Source organism: Uranotaenia lowii, chromosome 1 (genome assembly GCF_029784155.1).
Source record: "Uranotaenia lowii strain MFRU-FL chromosome 1, ASM2978415v1, whole genome shotgun sequence".
Taxonomy (NCBI): Eukaryota; Metazoa; Arthropoda; class Insecta; order Diptera; family Culicidae; genus Uranotaenia; species Uranotaenia lowii.
The window spans coordinates 116,072,072-116,086,030 of record NC_073691.1 but is presented as its reverse complement, the minus strand read 5'-3'; the positions used below and the strand labels follow the sequence as shown (position 1 = coordinate 116,086,030).

At 31.1% G+C, this 13,959-nt stretch overlaps 1 protein-coding gene across 1 annotated transcript in view; it reads right to left on the bottom strand.

The window, feature by feature from the left end:
- LOC129739213 (ceramide kinase) overlaps positions 1–13,959 on the bottom strand; it is a 52,358-nt gene that overhangs the window by 28,119 nt on the left and 10,280 nt on the right. Inside the window, exon 2 of the mRNA XM_055730634.1 lies at positions 5,931–6,378. Within this exon, the coding sequence (XP_055586609.1) occupies positions 5,931–6,042 (112 nt within the window). The 5' untranslated portion in view covers positions 6,043–6,378. The remainder of the gene's footprint in view (positions 1–5,930; positions 6,379–13,959) is intronic.

Genomic DNA, 13,959 nt, shown 5'->3' with positions numbered 1-13,959 from the left:
CGCTCTTAATAGAATAAGCGAATTTATCGGACATTAGATAAGCTGGTATGAATCATATCCTACTTTTTGGTGCAACGATCATGTTTTCTACCTCAGAAATTTCCCACAGGGAATTTCAAACATCACGCGAGTTGAGATAAAATTAGAAAAAGATTCGTGAGCCGGCGCGAATAAAACCGGCTTTCATTCTCTTAGAAAAAAATCTTTAAAATGTATAAAAAATCCATTAAAATGTCTTTTTTAAATTGAAATAAAAAAGTTTAACCGTTAGGATAGAAGCTACAAACCGCCGCTTTCATTTGAAATGGAAAATTTTGACATTTCTTTATTACATTTTATTTGGTTGATAAATGCTTTTCACGTGTGGTCAATTCCAGCCGGTTGCATAAGCTGGGATGCCATGCTTTTTAATAGGAATGTTTTTTTCATTGGTTATATTTATTTTTAAATGCTATAAATGTGTTTCCTAACTCACTTATTTGTTTAGAAGATTAATGAACTTTTTTCTTCATTTATATGAAAACTCTACATAGCTACCTAAGAATTTCAACTTCATTTTTTAAGGTTGCCGCTACCAGTAGTAGAAGCAAAGCATACACAGTAAACGAAAATTACCGAGGTCGGTAATTTTTTTACCGAAATCCTAACATGTGTAAATCGTTAAACTATTCGGTAATTTTTTCGGTAAAAAATAAACGAACATTTTTTTTTTGAATAACATCGGTAAATGAAGAATCGATTGAAAGTCTCTATAATAAAGAAAAAAAAAAAAGAATCGATTTACCGATGTTCGTTTATTTTTTACCGAAAAAATTACCGAACAGTTTAACGATTTACACATGTTAGGATTTCGGTAAAAAAATTACCGAACTCGGTAATTTTCGTTTACTGTGTAGCTCTAATGCTATAAATAAAATCATGAAACTTTTTCCTGCAAAATTGACAAAACACTTTCGGTAATTCAAAGGTACTAAATTTGTAAAATTAGGCCCAGTGGATCCTGAAAATTTTTAAATGCTGAATTTTAGTGTTTCCCACCTTAGTTGCCTTTGCGGTACTAAATGTGTTAATATTTATAATAATCAAATATGTATATAGATATTCAGATTTTTATAATTTTGATTCTAGTTTCTCGTAATGTCCAGGAGATTTGATATGTTTTTTCTGGCAAACACATCAAGTCATTGGGGTTTTTTTGTGAAGAATTTTGAGTTCGGGCATTTCAATGTTTGCGATTCTCTGTTCATGATTGCAAAAACTTTGCATCAATGTTTTTAACAGATTTAAAAGTGCATTTATGTGGGAAATACAACTTCATAACTTGCGTGTCTTTAATCGTCTAAATACGAACGAGAGTTATCAACATATTTCAGTCAAGGTCATAAATACCTTTTGCTCATCCTGTGAAACTTTCATTAACCTAAGACAGGAATATTATAAAAAAATTATTACAAGTCATGATAATACAATCTTCAGAAAAATGTTTTAAAATGAAAACTTTCAATTACAATCAACGTTAACATTTCACACTGAGATTCATAATAGAAAAACCTCATTCGGTAAAATCTCAATCTAATGAGATTTCGCAACCTTGCTTAAGACAGGAATAAAATAAACAAATTCTTATCATTAACCTGACTGAACTTTTAACAGTATTGTTCTCTCTTGTTCAGCGTTTTCTGAACTGGAAAACTTGTTTCATTGTTTCATTGTTCAAGAGTTTGCACAAATATTATTCCATGGCATCTCTGCCCTCAAAAAAGTAATTTTTCTGCTCGTGACTCTCAGGCTGAGAAGGCTTCGACATTCAAGAACCGTTTGTGATGCTTATGATGAGATTACCTATCCTTAGAATCAGAGAGGTGAGGTGCCAAAATCACCAACTTTGAGTCCCATTCGAGACGAAGGCCTTTTCGCGACATTCGAACTCATAGTACTTTACTGTAGCTACAGCGGTCGGCAACCTTTTGAGACAGAAGAGCCAAAAAATGCAAATTAAGAAAATGTCTAAGTTTCAAAGAGCCGCAACTCATTTTAACCTTACTACAAATAATGGTGATCGCTAGGATACATTGCATCCTGATGTTAACTCAGTTTTATTACCATTTTCCACAACACCACAGATTTTCGTTGTTTATTAAACGGAAGCGATTTTCATTCTTCTGAATCAATACATTTTCATAACGGGTACAGCTTAGTAACGTTGAAATTTTGGCAATTTACCATTGTGGCCTGATAACATTTATCATTTTAAACTTTGGTGCAATTCTTTCCTCACACCTATTCCCAGATAAAAAAATAGACTTTCGATAAAAAAAAAATTGAAATATTAAAAAGAAGCATTGAGATTTGTATATCATAAAAATGCATACTACAAGATGTAGCTAAATTAATATAAAAAAAAAACTGTACGAGGGTTTGTCTCTATTATTTTTTCTTCCAATTCTATAAATAAGCCTTCAATTTTTTTGGTTTTAAACATCCGTTAAAATCCATTGAGGTTCATTTGTTTTTTTATGCGCATTAAACTATCATTTAAAATAGATAAATATTTTTCGGGCCTCAGAATAAATAATCCAACAAATTTTAATTCATAAATGCTCATTTTGCGGATAGAAAAAAAATAAGTCAAAATTTGACAAAATTTAACAATTGGTCGTGAGATGTGGTCTATAAAATGTGGTTATAATATTTCTTTCAATTTTTTTTTCATTACAAGCATTCCGATTCAGCTTTCTAGTTCTCATTTTCATTTCTGATAAAATAAAAAAAAAAACGGTTTCAAATTCGATAACGAAAATTTAAGTTTAAATTCTTAATTCTGTTCGAAATAGTAACCCTTCCAAGTTGTGTCTTTTCCATACTAATGAAATCTTAAAAGTAATGTCTAAACCTCTGAGTTTCAAATATATCATTTATTCAGATTGATCCTTCTGTCAAAGTTTCTATGAGTTCTAATCACAAATTCATATTTTAAATTTTTATACAATTAGTGATTTGGTATTTAATCTATTTGATTTTTTCAAACAGATATTTTAATTTGTTGAATGAATTCTCAGTTTTCACTTGCGAATTTGTAATGTTAAACATTATTGTAGTTTTCCCTGGCGGTTCCCTGGCCGAAAATGTTAACCAATTTTAATGATATAAGATTCGTTGTGTAAATAATTTATTCTAATTTTTCAATATTTCAAAACAAAACTATTTCAAATATTTCAAACAGTTGAAAAAATATTTTAAAAATACTTTTTATTCTTGACAGATTTACTGTATTTCAGTGTATCTTGGATTTTTTGAATCGTTAAGAATATATTCAACCGATGATGTAGAAATATGCTGGGGTCCGATGAAAGTTTTGATATCTATCTCGGATCTCCCATATCAATAATAAATCTTACATAATAATAGACATCTAGTTTTGGCTTTGCTTCGCTGTATTTCATTTTTCAACGAACCGATTTTTTAAACTCAAATTTTAGTTTTTTGACCTTATTTTGGTCATCACTTCATAGAACGAACCAAAACCAAAATTCGGATAAAGACTTAGCAATCAAAATCAACTTTTAGAACAGCCATGACGTTTTAAAAATAATTGCAGAATTAGGAATTAGATTTAGAATTAAAAAAAAAGATGTAAAAGTTGTTAGAAGATATATTGAAGTTTATGGAAGAAAATGCTTCATTACCAAATAAAGTTTCTACTTCGAATAAATTCTTAAAAATATTCATATTATACATGAAATTCTAAAATTAGACCAGCATTCAGCTCTCGGTTTACAAAAATATTTTTTAACAAACTTGAAAATTTTGTTCACTTGAACTCATGTTCAAAATTAGAAGAACTTGATTTTTTTTTTCATGGATTTGAAAAGGAACATTGAGAGATGGAATTCAATACATGAAAATTTTAAAAACAAAATGTTTTTAGAAAGAAATTTTAATGCACAAAACAATTATTATCAGTATTCAAAGCATTATTAAAATCAACATCTTATGTCCATATTTGATCAGAACGGTGGTAAAGCAAATTTATTTTTAAAATATTCAATTCAAGAAAAACAAACTCAATTTCATAATCTTAACAGTGAGGAATTTATTTGACAATTAAAAAATGCTTGGTTTTTATCCGATTAAATCAGAAAATCAAATTTAACGGATAACTTCCCGTGCCCCGAAGAAAAATTTCTCCAGGCTTCCAAATGCTTTATCAGATTTTTATGAAGAACGTTCACTGATTTCAGAATTTCAACTGGGTTGCAATCTTACAAGATGCTGTTAATTTGTTCTACTTATAGTAGTTCTTTTTGAATCCTGGGAAATATTATCTGAATTGAAGGAACTTATGTTGCGTCCGTTTACTTAAGAAAATTTCGAGGATTTTCAAAATTTGCACACATTGAGCTAAAGAGCCGCCGTTATACATCCAAAGAGCCGCATACTGCTCGCGAGCCGCAGGTTGCCGACCTATGCTGTAACATAACTTTTATGGCGTTTGATTTTCATCAAAACCAATTCTCAATAAATTTTGCCTGAACTATGCGGATTTCATTGGTATAAGAATATTATTATTATTAGAAAACTCACAATGAATGATTTTTCTGACAAAGGCACAACAATTCTATTAAGTACACACACGGTGTGCAATCGGTCTCGAGCGGGTTAAGTACGTATACTAATCGATTCTTCATATCTCAATCTAAGTCTGCTGCAAAACTCTGATTTTTTGATAATTTTGTCAACACTTTTTCGATTGAATTAAAACGATGATATTCCAGTTAAAAATAACTTTATCGCAAACAGAATTTGACTATTAAGCTTCTGAATTTTGGTTTCTCAATTATGAAATTCGAAATAGGATCATCAACGATGAATTTCGGGTGAATTACGGATCTATAAATTAAAACTTAACAACTTAAGTTAACGAATTTTAACTGATAAATACTAATTGATATTCTAATTTAATTTATTTTCTATGCACTTTTGAGAATTTGCTAAATTCTATTCCTTCTATTATTCACAAATTTTGTTTTGATTCTAGTCTTGGATACTGAGTGAGCTTGAGCCTGAGTACCTACTAAGAGCGTGACTTTGGACTTGGTATGCTGAGTCTGGCATTTTCCCCCACATAATCTTATGAATTCCAGGCTCTCAAAGGTTAAAAATTGAATTTATTCGTGAAAAATATTTTTTTCGAACATATGAGAGATAGGTTCTTCGCGCTTTTGGTGCTTGTCAAAAATTTGTTAATTTGTAAATATCAAAAATAAGTAATTTAACAAAAGAAATCTCAATATATTTTGGAACTCGAACACTTCAGGGCATCAAGAAGTATGTGCTGAGATACATATCTCGATTTTTCAACAAATTATCGAATTTTGCCCACATATTCATGGAATTTAGATCTCAATGTTATATCGCTTTTGAGAAAAAATGATAATATGAATGAATTTTTCCCGGTTCGCTGGCTCTAAATTGTTACATTATTCTTCATGGAATTATTCTTCATGGAATTATTCTTCATGGAATTTAGATCTCAATGTTATATCGCTTTTGAGAAAAAATAATAATATGAATGAATTCCCGGTTCGCTGGCTCTAAATTGTTACATTACACTTTATAATATACCTATTCATCGACAGTGATCATTTTACGTAAACAAAACTGTCCAGTCACAGGTGGTCGTAAGAATCAAAATTTTTATTACATTTTGCATATGCATTTTGTTATTAGTTAAAAGTTTAGAAACTTTTTCTACAACAAAGTTAAGCTTGGGTACTTTTTATCATATTATGTAAAAAATAGGATCTCTGCAGAGTTCGTACGACATTTTCTAAAATGAAATTGTTGCGCAAAGATTTGAACAAGACTTATGGTTTACTTCTTAACTGGTTCAGAGCTGCAGCTCAACATTTGTTTATTCAGTGGCTTACCTTTTTTCGAACTCTCAGCTTCCCAAACCAGCACGCCGGCATTGTAGAACACTCGGTATTTCCTCTTGGAAATAACGAACGTGTTCAGCAGAACCTCGTTCTGTTTGTCCATGACTCTATTTGCAGTAATTGGCGTACAGCAACCGGTTTAGGTTCAACTTCTCGTACAGAACACTTGTGTAGATACCTGTGAGAGTTTCACTCGGGTGGATCGAAGTAAGATCGCTTCTAAGCACTTAGCTATGACGACATGAAAGCACAAGTGCTAGGCTAGACGGATCCAATATGGTAGTCGGTTGAAAAAAAAACAACCATTCGCTGTTCAAATGACTGTTGCGTTGGCTATTGATGCGCTGGTTGATTTCACACTGTTAATAGAACGGCAGCACCCTTGTACTTAGAGCCATTCCGGCCACCACAGCTCTAGGCATTCACGCATCGGTGCTTTCTGTAATACATGTTAGAACGAAAAGCTGGATTAGAGCTAGGATTTAATGAAGGGAAAATTAAAAATTTACAATCAGAAAAGATTATATTAATTTTGCATTAAAATTTTCAACATTTCAATCCATTTTTTTTATTCCGAACTCTGTCAGAGTATTTAATTAGACCAATATGGACTCGATGTAAACTGAATACGAAATATTTTTGATTACACATTTCTTCGTTGAAATATCGTCTATTATTTCTTGAAAAGATATTTTGACTGGAAAACATCTGGACTTGGTTTCTCGCTTATCGAGGTTCGACGAATTCTGCATTTAGATGCAAGGTTTTCTAAGAGAAATTATAGAAATACCGAAAAAAAAATTTGTACTTTCTAGTTTTTGAGTTTTTGTCTAAGTTTTTTTTCGATTTGTAAATTTTGATGAGAAAATTTTTTGTTATATAAACAGATTTGATTCTTGTTTTTAATTTTTTATTTCAGATAATTTCCCGTGAATTTTATCTAAAATTTTTACACAGCATTTGGGTTCCCAATTTCGAAATATTTAAGAATTTTCATTCTACAATTCAATTTGAAAGTCTTTTTTTGCTTATCTGTAATTGTGAAGTCTATTTCTTAAAAAGAATTTGAATTTGAATTCAAATCCTAACTTTGATTTTCTTACTCAATGAAATTCCGAGCAGATTTTGATGCCCAAAATGATAGAAACTGAGACCAGCATAAGGTGTCAGGAGTAAATTGATAGCATCTTTTGCTGTTGGCTTTTTCATGCAGAAGCAGCCCGAGCAGACTTTGATAACTCAATCGATTGCAAACAGTAACCGAAATGAGCTAACAATGCCAAAATTATAACATGATTTAGTATCGCATTATTCTAGCTAGATGGTATAATTAGGTTTCGTTGAAGAATACGTCGAAATATGATGCCAAACCAATGTCAAAGAGAAGCATCAATAAACAGCAAAATGATAGCACGATTAGGTGTTGATTTTTCAACTACAGCTAAATAAGGCATCATTGAGGTTTCATTCACTTTCATAGATAAAAAACTGAGATCAACATGATGGCATGATTTAGTATCAAATTTTCAGCCACAAAAATCAAAAACCGAATTTTAAATCGAACTGAGAATAAACCACGAATTCATTCATTACCAGCGCATACTGCACATTATTTTGTTTTGATTTTTCTGTCATAGCAAAACTAGGCATCACTAAGGTATTATTATTTTATATATTTGATTTTCATTTTATTAAATTTTTTTATCACATAAGATTTTGTTCAATTTGTCCAAATTTATTGAAAGTTCAAAATATGTTTAATTATCCCCACCCTCGTAAGGTCTTAATTCCAAGTGACAAAAGAAGGATTTCACATTTGTTACGGCCTAAATTGAAATTAGACAGAAAAATATAAAACGTAACGTATGTGACTGCAAAGGTTGCAAATCAACAGAACCTGATAAACAAACATCGTTTAGCTAAAACAAAAACCCACTTGGAAGCTCAAACATTTATTTTGGTAGTTGCTTCCTTCTACGGTTTTCCGAAGCTTCCGTGGGCCATGCGTTTTTTTAATCCTAAAGACCTCTAAATATATGCAAACATATTTTTCCTTCCATGTACATAAATAGCCCACAGGCGGATCTATTATGTTAAAATTTCATAAAGAAATATTTACGTTTTTTGCTGTCCGCTAGCTTACATAAAAATAAAAATTTTTTAGGTGAAAAACTTGGCCACCCATGGTCTAGAACAGGGGTGAGCAACCTTTTGAACCAGCGGGTCGGTTTAAATTTGCAATATTGTCGACAGGCCGCCTTTAAAAAAAATTTTTTTTTTTAATAATTAGCACAGCTTCAATTCATATTTTATGACTACAAATTTTTGGCGATAACAAATCTGAAAATGGAAAGATAGAACGATTTCACGTGTTTAACACTAAACGAACCGGAGGCGGTCAAATGACGGTTTTTAACTTTAAATGATAATTTTTCTAAGTGTGTAGTTTTTGAATAACGCATGTGTATTCATACCACGTTCGCCACGTTTTATCTTGTTTGGTTATATTTGATCGTTTCCTCTTTGTTTTATCTTGTTTTAATTTCTTTTAATTTTATTTTAACATGTTTTTTAGGTTTTTTAATGTTGTTGATCAATATTTTTCTATCTTTTTTCATCTTGTGTAATGCTCCATTTCGAAATTATTTTCATTTTTTTTCAAAAATTCTGTGTTTAGTCTATCTATATGTACATAAAAATGGATTTCTGTCTGTCTGTCTGTTTGTCTGTCTGTCTGTCTGTCTATCTGTTCCCTATAGACTCGGAAACTACTGAACCGATTTGCGTGAAACTTGGCAGGTGGGGGTATTGGAGGCAAGAAAAGGTTCCTATTTGGTTTGAGATCCCCCCCCCCTCTTTCATGAAAGGTGGGAGGGGTCTTCCGAGCAAACAACCATTTGGGAACAACATATTTTTTACATAACTCAAAAACAAATAAAGCAAATGGAACCAAATTTGGCATAGGAGGTATTTGGATACGAAAAATATTTCTATGAATATTAAGTACCCCTCCCTCCTCTCAGTGAGGTGATAGGAAGGATGGAGGGGGGCTACCTTACAATTTTTCATATAACTCGAAAACTAATCAAGATACAGGAACCAAATTTGGCATGGGAAAGTATTTGGATACGAAAAATATTTCTATGATTATTTGAGACCCCTTCCTCTTTCAAGTAGGGAGCTTGTCGGGGGGAGAGGGCCTCTTTTATAATTTTTAACATAACTCAAAAACTTATTAAGAAATTTCTACCAAATTTGGCATGGGCGGGTATTTGGGAACGTGACATGTTCTAATGATTGTTTGAGATCCCTACCTTCTTCCAGCGGGGAGAAAGGAAAGAGGGAGGGGAGTTTTTACAATTTTGACTGCATAACTCGAGAACTACAACAGCAAATGGAACTAAATTTGGCATGGAACAAGCTTCTATGTTTGGGTACGTGAATTGCTTCTATGAATATTTGGTATCGCTCACTCCTCCAAAGAGGTGGATGAAAAGGGGGAAGAGAGGTCTCCCTTACAATTTTCAGTATATCTATAGAGCTGATCAAGCAAATTGATCCATATTTGGCATGTGAGGGTATTTGGATACGAGAAATGTTTCTCTTATAATTTTTAGTCCCACCTTTTTTCAACGGAAAGATATAAAGGGGGATAGGGGGGCTTCCATACAATTTTTTGCATTACTCGAGAATTAATCGAGCAAATGTGAAACCAAATTTGGCTGTTTTTTTGTTTTTTGTTTTGTTTAGGATTTTAACGCTCTCGCGTTATTCATCTCCTCACCAAATTTGGCATTAGAAACTATTTTAGTACGAAAAATACTTTCATGAATATTAAATTTCCACCGCTCCATTCAATGGGGAGAACGGAATGAGGGATGGTACTTCCTTTCAAGTTTATGCATAACTCAAGAATTAACTACGCAAATAAAACCAAATTTGACACGGGATGGTATTTCAATACGAAAATTTTTTCTATTTGACACTATTCCTTTCTTGCAGTAGGAGGATAGAATTGGGAATAAAGGAAGGGAAGAGGAAAGCTTGCATTTAACTTTTCTTTTTTTTTTCAAAATCCGAGAAATGGACAAAACTGGACATGGAAAATCATTTTGGTATGACTTATGATTATCTGACACACCATCCTCCTGTCAGTGAGTAGATACATAGGAGGGGGAGGTGAGCCCAATACTATTTTGTAAGCATAAGTTCTCAATTTATGCTAACGAAGCCAACAAATGGAAACAAAGATGGCATGGAAAGGTACTTCGTTACGAGATATGTTTCTACGATTTTTAAAGATCTTACGCTTTACAGTGTAGAGAGGGGAAGAAAGGAGGGGGCTCCATATAAATTTTGTTGTAAAGCTTAAAAACTTATCAACCAATGGAACTATATCTGATATAAGAGGTAACGGTTGATTTGGCAACTTTTAGCGATGTTGCCAGCTTTGCGTGCGAGTTGCTCAGATTTTCGCGATGCGCGAGCAAAATTTTGACACGCTGCTCTTTTTCCTTGGACGGCATTTTGACAACTGAAGAGTGAATTCCAAAATCAAAATAAGAGCAACATTCTACACACACACCTTCAAAATGAGGGGTGTTCAGGTTTTTTCAATGCAAAATTGAAAGAAATACGTCAAGTTGATATTGACCAAATTTTGGCCGTATCACCCTTTATTAAAGATCATGACCTTTATTCAGCAGGGGGTGAAGGGAAGGCCAGGGGGCTCTCTTATCAGTTTTTTAGCATTAATCTAGAACATATCAAGCAAAAACAACTATATTTTATAAGTTAGATTTTTTGCGTACGATTATTTTGAGACCCTCCTTTTTCAGGAAGAAGCTTAAAGAAACAGATTAAAATTATCAGATCTTTAACTCATATTTACAGATCAAGATTCAGAAATTTTTTTAAGTCATCTTTGTGTTGCAATTCGAAACTCTAGCTGCAGCTCTCATTTTATAGCGGTTGCTTATGAGTTATGTTATAACTTGATTTAAAATAATGCCAACAAAACACCACAATTTTTAATGATTTCTGAAAATATCATTTGTTTTTGAAAGGTGTAGCAAAGCACACCGGGTCAGCTAGTAGGTATATATATATATATATATATATATATATATATATATATATATATATATATATATATATATATATATATATATATATATATATATATATATATATATATATATATATATATATATATATATATATATATATATATATATATATATATATATATATATATATATATATATATATATATATATATATATATGACCCATTCCAGCGTGACGTCACAACGTTTGCAAAACAATTTTTTGGTATATTGTATGTAAGTTTTACAGGTCATATCGCACATTGTTAAAAATTGTACATTATAAGGTCAAAATTTTATTCTCTACAATTTGAAACCAAAAGTATTTGCATAGAATAAATAGTTAACAAAATAAAAGCAAAAGGAATCGTGACGTCACAACGCGCCTCTTTTTCCACTTTTCAGTTTTTTTTACAACGCCGCATTTTTCTGCTCTTCTATTTGATCAAATTTTATGAAAATTTCAGGAAAGTATCGATTCATTACAACCAACAAATCGCTGTTTTTGATTTTTTCAAATTTTGATTTCAATTCATTTTAGAGCGATTCAGTTTCGTGACGTCACAACGCACCATTTTTTTTAAGCAGGGTTTTGCAAAGCGTTGTGACGTCACGAAATTTTATGGTTAGCTACATGAGATAAATCGAAGTATAATCTTAAAATGAATGCTTAATTCACTTAAAATGCTTTAAAACTTAATAAGTAATGTGATTTGGTGATAAAATCGATCCATTTATTCCCAAAAATTAAAAGGAATTAAATCTCAAAGGCCCATATAAGCAGATAAGGTTTGCAACACTGTTAACATCCATTTCATTCGAAGTTTTTTTGTGCGACCATGTGAATATTATTTAGGACAAAACTAAAACTAGAAAATATTTATTCGTAAAAGCAATGAAATGTGTTTCTGAATCTTTTTAATCTTCAATTGCAAAGGAAAGGAAAAATAAATAATAATTTCAAAGCCTTCGATCTTTTCAAAGAGAGTTAATCGCCACTAGAGTGCCTAAATCAGCCATCTAATAAAAAATCTTATAAGTTGCAAGCTTAAATAGATCTTTGGCCTAACACAAAATCCAGTGCCAAATTTGGGGATTGGCCCAAGGAAATAGAGGGCACAATGAGCCTAAAATTTGTATGGAATTATGAGAAATTGGGTTTGGAATTTTGGAAAGACATGAAAACCAAGTTATGCACCAATTTCTGAAGTCCCTATCGGCTGATTTGTTTTAATTATAGTAATTCACAAAACTTTCATTATGACAAATAGTTTATCTCAAGATCCCATTTTAAAAATGGTTTAGTTAAAAAGGTTTTTGAGTTTCAAAAATTAGCTTCTGATGGGTCAAATACAAAAAATACCTGAATGATCGTTAATCGACGCTAATTTTGAACGTTATAGCTGTATTATGATAACTCTAATCGAAACGCGTTCCTCAGATGAAATATTGTCATAATCAAAGCTTAAAAATACTCAAATTTAAAAAAAAAAATGGTTGATAAAGATCTAAATTATTGACGAAAAACAGTTTTTTATCATGCCGAACAAAATCTACATAATTCCATACAAACTTCAGGTGCGTTGCGCAACCCCTTTCCTTAGAATAATCTGGCCCAAATTTTGCAGACCTTGTGCTAGTACATATTTGAATTTATTTAATTTTGTAATTCAGTTCGAAGTCCCTTTTATGAGATTTTATGTGAACACGTGGTTCGATTTGGATTTTCTAGTGACATTCTTTAAGGTGAATTTTCTATGAAAATCTTATGAATTTTTTAATAAAAAAAAGTTAATCTATAAGTTTACCATGTTCAAAGAATTTTTTGAATCTCATTACATTTATTTCATGGAACTTATTTTGTTTGAACATAATGCCAGAAAGAAATAGAAGCTACTAGCGGTGTTTTTCATTCTAACATACATAGATATATGAAGAACTTGATCTTTTGCAAGATTTTTATTCAAATCACAGATAACTACCTGCTTTATGATTCACAAATATTCTTTAACAAAATCGATGATGATTTCATTTGTTTGATAGTTTGTTTATTCTTGAATCAAGCGTTTTTAAGCGATGTTTTATATGTTTTATCAGAAATGTTTGAAAACAACTGAGTTTATGCAAAAAAAAAAAATAGTTTGTTTAAAAACTTGATAATAGAATTCGTTTATTGAAGCACATTGTTGTGTTGAACTTGTATTGAAGAAATACTATCATAGTGTTGAAGTAAAAAGTCTTGAACGTTTTCGAAAAAAAGTAAATAAATTTTCGTGACGTCACAACGCATTCTTTACCCGGGTACAACTCACAACCTGCTAAACCGATTTTCAATCTAAAAATTGCATTAAATTCCACTCAAAAAGTTTGAAGAGACCTCGAATTTTCGACAATTTGTGAAATTTCTGTAAATCATAAATTTAAAAACAGTAGAATTTTCGTGACGTCACAACGCTTAAAAATAGATAGCTTTATCAACGATTCTAGAGCGTAAACTTGCAGTGACTGTTATTTATCTTACATAATGCTTAAAAGATGGCTTTTCTACCATCATTTTGCAATAATTTTTTTTGACATAGCTAGATTTTTTGACAAAGTTATGTTATAATTAAAGAATATTTGCAAAAATCAATTTAATTTCATACTAAAATTTTAAATTTCAACGTTAACATACTCAATTCTAAAAAAGGTAGCTGAAAATCTTTTAATGAAAAATGACACTCAAGAAATAACCTTTCTAACGCTATGTAATTTATTTGTGGATAATGAAAAATAAAAATCGGTTCTCCAGTTGAGGGGTGCTTGGAATGGGTCATATATATATATATATATATATATATATATATATATATATATATATATATATATATATATATATATATATATATATATATATATATATATATATATATA